The 10,162-nt window shown below is 40.0% G+C and overlaps 1 protein-coding gene across 5 annotated transcripts in view; it reads left to right on the top strand.

The window, feature by feature from the left end:
• dnajb6 (DnaJ heat shock protein family (Hsp40) member B6) overlaps positions 1 to 10,162 on the top strand; it is a 95,910-nt gene that overhangs the window by 10,524 nt on the left and 75,224 nt on the right. For all 5 annotated transcript variants that reach the window (XM_033044470.1, XM_033044480.1, XM_033044488.1 and 2 more), the window contains exon 2: positions 3,994 to 4,091. In XM_033044470.1, coding sequence (XP_032900361.1) covers positions 4,027 to 4,091 — 65 coding nt within the window. In that variant the 5' untranslated portion in view covers positions 3,994 to 4,026. The remainder of the gene's footprint in view (positions 1 to 3,993; positions 4,092 to 10,162) is intronic.

Here is a 10,162-nt window from a genome sequence, read left to right on the forward strand (position 1 = left end):
TCTTTCTCGGCCCTGGTCACGGCTCCATCCCAAGCCCCGGGCTCGGCCCTCAATTCCGCTCCAGCACCAGGCTCGGCTCCAGTCCTCGGGCTCGGCCCGCGGCATCATCCTCCCCACCAGGTGTCAGGCGTTGGCAGTCGTCGCCACTCCTCGTTCACCGCGAGCGCTGGAGTGCCCCTCCTTCCCGGAGTGTCCCGTCCTGCCTTGCGAGTAGATTGTGACGACATTTGGATTTTTTTCCGAAATGGGTGAGTTTTTGGGGCTGTTTTTAAAATGTCTTGGATTAATAACTTCGGAAATATAGGTAGGAATGCGACGGGAAGATGTTTATAGCCACCACGGGGGAAATGTGAGTAGGATGTGTAAAAATGGGAAGGCTGTGGCCTTTGGATGAAGGTAGGAAAACCAGATTGACACTGACACATCGTGGGCACAAACACAAACCATCGGAAGACTTTTAGTATTATGTTGATGGAGGATGTGATTAAGCTAGAGGTTGTGGAAATGATTCACAAGGATATTCCAGGTATGGAGGGCATGATGTCGAGGGAGAACTGGACAGGTTGGGACTGTTTTACCTGGAACAAAAATGAAGGCTGAGGGATGACGGAGGTTTGTAAAATCATGGAAGGCAGAGATAAGTGCAATTACATGAACATAAAGTGAGTGGAATAAGAGTATCTGAAGGGCAGTTTTTCCCTGAACAAAGGCGGTGGAAATGTGGAATGTGCAGCTGGAGAAAGTGGTTAAGACATTTACAATATTTAAAAATCACTGACGGATGTGGATTAGAAATTTTAGAGGGATTTGGGAAATCTGCAGGTGTGGCTGAATTGGGCCGAAGTCCAGTTACTGTTCTCTAATTCCAATTTAGATGACGTTCATTTTCCCCTTAAATTGTTATTTTAGAAATTTGATTTATTTGTTCACTTTAATTGTAGGGGAATATTTGGTCATAAAATTGTACCAAGCATAAACCTTTGCCCATTTAATCAACAGTGGTGTTGGTCGCCATCTATTATCTTGCCTTTTTCCATCCTTTTATGTTTGAGGCATCAATTTTACTTGTGTATTTCCATTCACAGGCTTGGTTTAATCTAAATCTGAAAATTGAGGGTAAACATTTTAATTGTGCTTCAGTAGTGTGGGACACCATCTCTGATTTCTATGTTTCATACATGAAAGTTCTACAGATAATTTCATGTTGGCTATTGCGATCAGTTACAACCTAAATGAAAGGTGGTGGAGGCGTAAGAGGCCGAATGGCTGGCTGCTATTTCAAAAGCACATCAGATCAAGGATTGTCTCTGCATCTACTGTACAAAGTAGTAAAGTAGTCCATCCTGCAGCATAGAATGTGTATTGTAATACATTAGTTTTGGATTAGTGCCAGGATCTACAACTGGTATCTGAATTCAAACAACAATTGCAATTAGAATCGGCCACCATGTGATTCAATTTTATTATTAAAATTGATTCCTTTGAAATTTCTACAAAAGATGAAATCTAATTTGAATTAAACTATCCAAATAAAATCTATTTTGAGTGTTTGAATCAAGAGGCAGTTGATTGAATTTTCTCCACAGTCTGCTGCAACAAATTAAAATTTGAAACTAAAATATAGCACTATCCTTCTGCGATATGCTGATCTGCTTGGTATGGTATTAATACATTGGGATGAGAAAGATCTGCAAATGTAAACACAAGTCCTTCCAAAACATGAGCTTAAGCATTATTTGAAGCAAGATGTTTGGCCTCCACCCAGTCCATCACAGGCACAGCCCTCCCACCATCTAAAGCATCTATATGAAGTGCTGCTTCAAGAAGGCAGGTATCAAGGTCCAGAAGCCTGAAGTTGCATGCCGTTGACCTGCACAACCCATATTTTCTCATCAATGTTACAGGACAGACCATCTCTTGCGCTACATGATTTTCTAATTGTGTTTTGCACAAATGTCTTGAGTTTCTTTTTTTTATTGTCTTGCAGAATTTGTGTATTATTTGTTTTTGTGCAGTCTTAAGTCCATGCGCATGTCATGCTGCTGAGCGTAAGGTTAGTGTACTGGTATCTCCCCATAGTTGTACATATGATCTCCACTCCACTTGACTTGTTGTCACTGAATAATGGTACAGCCAAAAGGAGCTTGAGGTTTGGAGAACATTACCAACAGTTGCAGATAAAACAAAATTGCTTGAATATCAGATTTGTGACTGCTGATTACTCTACTCCCTTGTCACCATATCCTTTCAAAAATGTATCCATCCATTTTCAGAACATGACAATTAAATCTGCTATCATGGTTACTCCTGCCGTTTATTCCAGACCCTATCCATTTGAAGGGTAAAATAAATTCTTCTTGTGTCACTTGTTAATGCTGGCAAACTTGTTAGTTTGGCAAGCATTTCAGTTAACACTATTGAATGGGTATACAACTGGGAGCTCATAACATGTGAACCAAATATTGAAAGCTTCATCACATAGGCCTGGCCAATAACATGTATGCAGTATGCCGAGTTCTGTTGCATTTTTCTCTGGTACATTTACTTCCCTAAAATGTTATCTGACATGCTTGAATTCTTGCAAACTCTTTATAAATAGAAACAATATATCTTGCGGTTCTAATTTCATCCTTGGCACTTAGTTTTCCTATGACGTTCTCATTCATAGCAATCATTTAAAAATAGACATATGGTCATGAAGAAAACTTCATAACCAGTCGCCCTAATTTATACTAGCATACCACCTAACATTTTGATATCATTGTTATAATTCATTGAAACAAATAACTATTCTAGGCAGTTTTATAGGCCGCTTTGCTTTCTCATTACATTTTCAAAGAAAATACTTCAAAGAGCATTGTGCCACCCTTTTGAAAGTTATAGATGGAAGGTTACATATTTTTGCTTGGTCAAATAGGTAGTTGTGCCCAGCATTTTCACAATCAACGCACGGGAAATCTGTTCTGTTTTGGTGATATTGTGATGTTTTATTTTGGAAAAGTGCTGGAGAAATTACGCAAGGGTATGATTCAGTGGCACTTTATTGTCATGTGCTTGGGTACAGTAACATTCCTTTTTGCATACAGTTTAGTCAATCTTGCTATACATCAGGCACAATCATGCTTGAGTACTTTGATCTTTTACTTTTAAGGTGCAGTGATGCAACTTATTGCTTTACATTAGATTTGGTATTTCCTCTAATAGTGGCAGTCAAATCTTGAGCTGTTCACAATTGATGCATATACAAATAATTATTTGTTGGTAATTGACCCGACTTCAGAGTTCACCAAGGTTAATACATTTGAAAAGTAATAAGCACTTGTACCAGATGTTAATTAGTTAGCAAACAAGTTCAATACATTCCACAGGACTATTATTTGTGTCACAAAATGTACAGCCATTGTCGTGTCAAGTTAAGCTGAGGTGTGATTTGAGTGAATATTTTTTACTGCTGGTGTTTCACCTTTTGTTTAGTCTATTGATCACTGAGTGCTGCTTAATTAATTAGTGCTTCTACTTTGCCCAAGAGATTTTGTTCAATAGTGCACTTAACTTTAACTTGCCTTTCTAGTCTTGCATTAGAGTTTAATGTAAAATGATGCTTTAGGTTGATTGTTCCTCTTCCTTTCTGCATTCTATGTTACTCTAATTCCCTTCATAACTATTTTTCAGTATTACTTGAATTCATTGTTTCAATGCAATGTCAAATTCTTAATCTTTGTTCAGTCGAATATTGTTAATTACATTGCATAATATAAAGTTGGTAACAGCTTGAAAAATAGTAAATGCCAATCTTGAAATAGTTCAAAACGATAGCAGTTATTTATGCTGACATGACCAGGTATTTGTACAGACATTTAGGTTTTGCCATTGATTTTTGAAGCGATGCATGATATGGAAAGAGCCGAAAATTTGTCAACCTATTTCTGCTGGGGGAAAAAAACATTACTACTGAAATAAAACTTCTGACTTCTTTAACTTCTGTCTTTGTAGGGTTTTCCATCTTAAAGAACTGAGTCGTTAAAGATGGTGGACTACTACCAGGTATTAGGCGTACACAAAAATGCTTCTCCGGAAGAAATTAAAAAGTCGTAAGTCTACATTGTATGCTAATTTTATATTAACATTGTTAAAGCAGCTCAGTCTGTTATTAAGCAAGTATTTAGAAGGCACAAAGTGGTTCCTTGTGTAAATGTTTCATTAACTTTTTTCTCACTCCTCTTCCATTTTGTTTCTTTGCTTTAAAACAGACTTGTCTCATTCTAATAAACATTATTCAAATGAAACAGGTGCTGCCTTGTTAAGCTACCTCCACAATTTAGTATATTTCTCTGAATCTTGTGCTTCATTTTGAAGTCGTCCCCCTCCCCCCTGTGGATTTGGCATACGCTTTTAAAAAAAAACATATGTCATCAAGACATCAAAAGCTTTCTGGACCATTGAATTTCAAGTATTTACATGATAAGTAAGCATCAAGCAAGTTCTGATTGAGCAATTCCTCACCCTGCACCTTTGATATCTGGACTCCAACAAGGCGTCTTAAGAATTAAGAATATATTAGCTGACTTCTCATTGGACTCCAGAATTAAGACTTTACCCACTGTTTTCTCATTGGATGGTTATGGTATTTTGGGTTTCTTATCTTTTTACGTACCCATTTGAAAGCAAATTTCTTTGGTTAAGCAGGCCAAAACACTGTTGTTTGTAGGTTCAGAGCCTTGATTATCTGCGGTAAATACTGTTTCTTATGGCACGCGCTAACAAATAATTTGCCTTTCTAATTATTTGTCCTATTTCAGACAAAGGGTATTGCAATTTTTTAGAATACAATTGGCTAATTTTGCACATATAAAAATAGAAATGACAATTTGTTTCTTAATATCGTGGCATTTAAGAGGCTTTTAGATAGGCACATGGAAGTGCAAGGAATAGGGGAATATGTATTGTGTACATGCAAGTGAGATCAGTTTGAGATGAGTAACCCTTGCATCCCCCCCCTTCTCTCCATCCCTCCCACACCCAAGTCATAACAGCTTCAAAGTCGTGTTGTTGAGTCTCATTGTCTAAATTTGTTATCACCTGGGCCACTGCTAACAATGGCCGGTTTCCTTTATCATAGTTACTTTTTTTGCATATCTTTCATTCATTTGTTCTATCTGGCTCTACATCACTGTCTATGTCTCTTGTTTCCCTTTCCCGTTACTCTGTCTGAAGTAGGGTCTCGACGCAAAACGTCACCCATTCCTTCTCTCCAGAGATGCTGCCTGTCCCGCTGAGTTACTTCAACATTTTGTGTATTTTCAGTTTGAGATGAGATCAACTTGACATGTTTGGCGCAAACATTGTGTCTTCCAGGGTCTGAACCTTTGCTGTACTATTCTATGTAATATGATGATAATTTAATGCCATCCTGAAAGTGAGCTAAATATCTACTTCTGTTTCTAAATATCCTCTTGATCTTCTGTCACTTGTTCAGGCTGTCATAATTTTCCTATTGTGTGGTGGTCAAAACTGCCCAATGTCCAGGTGTGACCTGATGAATGTTTGGTAAAATTATAAAATAATGTTTTAAGTCTTGTATTCTTTGTCACGGCTGATGAAGCCTGACATGCCATGTGCTATTTTTACCACCTTTACGTTTAGGTTTTATTGTCATGTGTACCAAAGTACAGTGAAAAACGTTATATTTCCCTTTGCTCTACCGTATGTATTTTCAGTTTTGTTTGATTATCTTTATGTATTGTATCTTATTTGTTTGGATAGCATGCAGAATAAAATTATCAGCGTTATAGTGCAATTGTTCCAGAGATAAAGTTCAAGGGCTGCAATGAGGTTGGGGAGAATTGGTCCACACCCTAGCAAATGGAAAGGAGAGTTCAGAAGCCTGATAAGATAAGAAGATGCTGATCTTGTGGAAGTTATTGGAGCTGTGTTGATTTTTTTTTCAGTCTCCTGAGGAGATGGAGGCATTGGTTAGCTTCTTGCCTGTTGATTCAATGTGGTTGATTCATAACAGATCATTGGTAATGTTTACTCCAAGGAACCTGAAGGTTGCAACTATTATCACTTCGGTACCATTGATGCTGAGTGGGGCATGTACTCCAACAAGCTCCTGAAGACGACAACTAGCTCCTTCATCTTGCTGCCATCTACAAGAGACTGAACATGAAGCTCGAGGTCCTACTGTTCATTTTCTTAGGGGCCTGGGATTCATTGTCTAGTTCCTACTGTTATTTTACCTTCCCAAGTGCATCATTGGCCATGTCAATATCATGCTGTAGCCTCAGACGATTGTTCTCACTGTCTACAACAACTTAAATTTCTGTTATCTGCAAACTTACTAATCACACCTATTATATTGATATCTAAGTTAAAACACATCACAAACATCAAGGGTCCCAGCACTGATTATTGTGTTATAGCACTGGTCCAATCGGGAAGAGGAGTCTTCGCTACTAACCATTTGCTTCCATTTCTTTCACGGCATGGCTGATGCTGGACAGTGTTAGATTTCTACTGCAGCAATTGCGACCTTAATGATAACCATGATGACGCATACAGCGCATTCAGAAAGTACTCGAACTCCTTCAGTTTTTCCACATTTTGTTTCATTAGTCTTATTTTAAAATGGATTAAATTATTTTTTTTATCATCAATACCCCAGAATGAAGAAGTGAAAACAGGTGTTTAGACATTTTTGCAAAATAATTAAAAATAAATAACTGAAATATCATATTTACTTAAGTATTCCGACCCTTTGCTGTGACACTCAAAATTGAGCTTGGGTTCATCCTCTTTCCACTGATTATCCTTGATGTTTCTACAACTTGATTGGAGTCCACCAGTGGTAAATTAAACAGATTGGACATGTTTTGGAAATGCACACACCTGTCTATATAAGGTCCCACAGTTGACAGTGCATGTCAGAGCCAAATCCAAGCCATGAAGATAAAGGAATTGTCCGTAGACCTCCGAGACAGGATTGTGTTGAGACACAGATCTGGGAAAGGGTATAAAACAATTTCTGCAGCATTGCAGGTCCCGAAGAGCATAGCGGCCTCCATCATTCTTAAATGGACGAACTTTGGAACCACCAGGACTCTTCATAGAGCTGGCTGCGTGGCCAAACTGAGCAATTGGGAGAAAGGCCTTCGTCAGGGAGATGACCGAGAACCAGATGGTCACTCTGAAAGAGTTCCTCTGTGGAGATGGGAGAACCTTCCAGAAGGACAACTATATCTGCAGCACTCCACCAATCAGACCTTTATGGTAGTGTGGCCAGACAGAAGCCACTCCTCAGTAAAAGGCACATGACAGCCCGCTTGGAGTTTGCCAAAAGGCACCTAAAAGACTCTCAGACCAGGAGAAACAAGATTCTCTGGTCTGGTGAAACCAAGATTGAACTCTTTGACCTGAATGGCAAGCGTCACATCTAAAGGAAACCAGGCATCGCTCATCACCTGGCCAATGCCATACCTGCAGTGAAGCATGGTGGTGGCAACATCACGCTGTGGGGATGTTTTTCAGCGGCAGGAACTGGGAGACGAGTCAAGATCGAGGGAAAGATGAGCGGAACAAAGTATAGAGAGATCCTTGATGAAAACCTGCTCCAGAGCATTCAGGACCTCAGACTGGGGCTTGAGGTTCACCTTCCAACAGGACAACGACCCTAAGCACACAGCCAAGACAATGCAGGAATGGCTTCGTGACAAGTCTGTGAATGTCTTTGAGTGGCCCAGCCAGATCCCGAACTTGAACCCGATCGAACATCTCTGGAGGGACCTGAAAGTAACTGTGTATCGACGCTCCCCATCCAACCTGACAGAGCTTGAGAGGATCTGCAGAGAAGAATGGGAGAAATTACTCAAATACAGGTGTACCAAGCTTGTAGTGTCATACCCACGAAGACCTGAGGCTGTAATCGATGCCAAAGGTGCCTCAACAAAGTACTGAGTAAAGGGTCTGAATACTTGTTTAAAGGTGATATTTCAGTTATTTATGTTTAATTACTTTCAAAAATTTCTAAACACCTGTTTTCACTTTTTTATTGTGGGGCATTGAGTGTAGATCGATGATTAAAAAAAAAGAGAATTTAATCCATTTTAGAATAGGCTTGTAACCAAACAAAATGAAGAAAAAGTGAAGGGGTCTGAATAATTTCTGAATGCACTGTATTGACTGAAATCAGTGTTGTTCCACGTTAATCCACATGAATCCATGTTTGGATTCGGAGATGTGCAGCACGGAAACTGGCCCTCTGCTCAGAGTCCGTATAAACTTCCTGTTATTTGTGCTAATTCTTACTTGACCTATTTTATTCATCCTGCACTCCCATAATCGACCACATAGATTCTACCCTTCCTACACTAGGGGTAATTTAGAGTTGCATTTAACTAATGAGACCACATTTCTGAGATACGAAAGGCAAGAAACATGTTCCCGATGTTGGGGGAGTCCAGAACTAGGGACCACAGTTTAAGAATAAGGAATAAGCCATTTAGAACGGAGACGAGGAAACACTTTTTCTCACAGAGAGTGGTGAGTCTGTGGAATTCTCTGCCTCAGAGGGCGGTGGAGGCAGATTCTCTGGATGCTTTCAAGAGAGAGCTGGCTAGGGCTCTTAAAAATAGGGGATATGAGGAGAAGGCAGGAACGGGGTACTGATTGGAGATGATCAGCCATGATCACACTGAATGGCGGTGCTGGTCTGAAGGGCCAAATGGCCTACTCCTGCGTCTATTGTCTATTGACCAACTTGTGTGGATGAGGATCAAACTGGATAATTGGTCTTAAAGCTGGGCAAGTAAAATTGTAAATGAATTTCTTAAGTGTCGTTTTTTCCAGCGTCGGATGTTCCTGGATGATGATGAAGGGAACATTTTAATATGCTGAAGGAGGTAGTGTGACATATGGAGTTAAAATTAGTATCTTGAAGGGGTTGCTATAGGTAATTCAGAAGCATGCAGTTGGGCAGGTATTATTACTGTTTGATTGATCGTAAGGTTTATATCACATCAGTGGTCTGAAATATCCTTTACCTCAATTTTACTAGCTCATTGAAGGCAATGAATTTCATAGTGCCTGCCTTCTCTGAAAAGTGACTTCTAAGTTGTTATACGTGGTCCATGGTTTACTGGGGCATGGTCTGAATTTTTATTATTTGGGGGCTTTGTTATACAATGGGAGTAGATTAGGATAGGAGCAACAAACAATCTATTGGACAAACTCAGTGGGTCAAGCAGCATTTGTGGGTAGAAAGGAATGGTCGAAGCCCTGCGTCAGGAGGGGAGATAACTAATGCAAAGAGAAAGGAAGTGTTAATTGGTGAACCAAGGAGGCGTAGAATGATGGGCTTATGGAGCCAGGTAGGGGAAGGGGGTAAAAAAATTCGAATTACTGGTGGAAAATTGGTCGGAGAGAGAACATTTTGGAGGAGGGCATTACGTGAAATTAGAAAATTCAGTCTTCATACTATTTGAGTTTTTGACTGCTTGTGTGGAATACGAGATAGTGTTCCTCTAGTTTGTTGCTCACCCTGACTTTGAAGAAAGCTGAGGATGGACAGGGTACAAGTTGATGCGGAAAAATAAACTGAAATAGCATGCACCTGGGGGCTTGGGGCTCTGCATTGTGAACATGGCTCAGATGCTTTGCAAATTGGTTTGGGCTTCCTCTTACCAATGAGGAAGCAATATTGGGAGCACCAAATACAGTTGACGAGGTAGGAGGAAGTGCATGTGAATGTTTTTTTCCTGGAAATGGTGTTTAGGTCCCTTGATGCTGAGGGAGGAAGTATAAGAACAAGTGTTGCACCTCCTGCAGTTGCTGGGGAAAGCACCAGAGGCCACGAAGGAATGGCTCAGAACGGACGAGCAGGGCAGAGAGTTGCAAAAGGGAAGAGTTAATGAATGGCATTTCTTGTTCCAGAGTTAGATCTGTGAAGGCATTCAAATGGAGATATCATCTGCATACTGCAGCTTGACTACTAAGATTTGTGTGAACTTCATTCTGTTTTTTAGTTTTCACAGTTCCCCATTAGTCTTTATGGTAGCTCCTCTCCCACCGGATTTTTGTAGGGGTGGTAATCATTGTGATGAGAGGTTGTAAATGAGCTGAGGCATTAATGCACATTCTGACATTTCCACCCATTCCAATGTGATCC

Source organism: Amblyraja radiata, chromosome 2 (genome assembly GCF_010909765.2).
Source record: "Amblyraja radiata isolate CabotCenter1 chromosome 2, sAmbRad1.1.pri, whole genome shotgun sequence".
NCBI classification, from domain to species: domain Eukaryota; kingdom Metazoa; phylum Chordata; class Chondrichthyes; order Rajiformes; family Rajidae; genus Amblyraja; species Amblyraja radiata.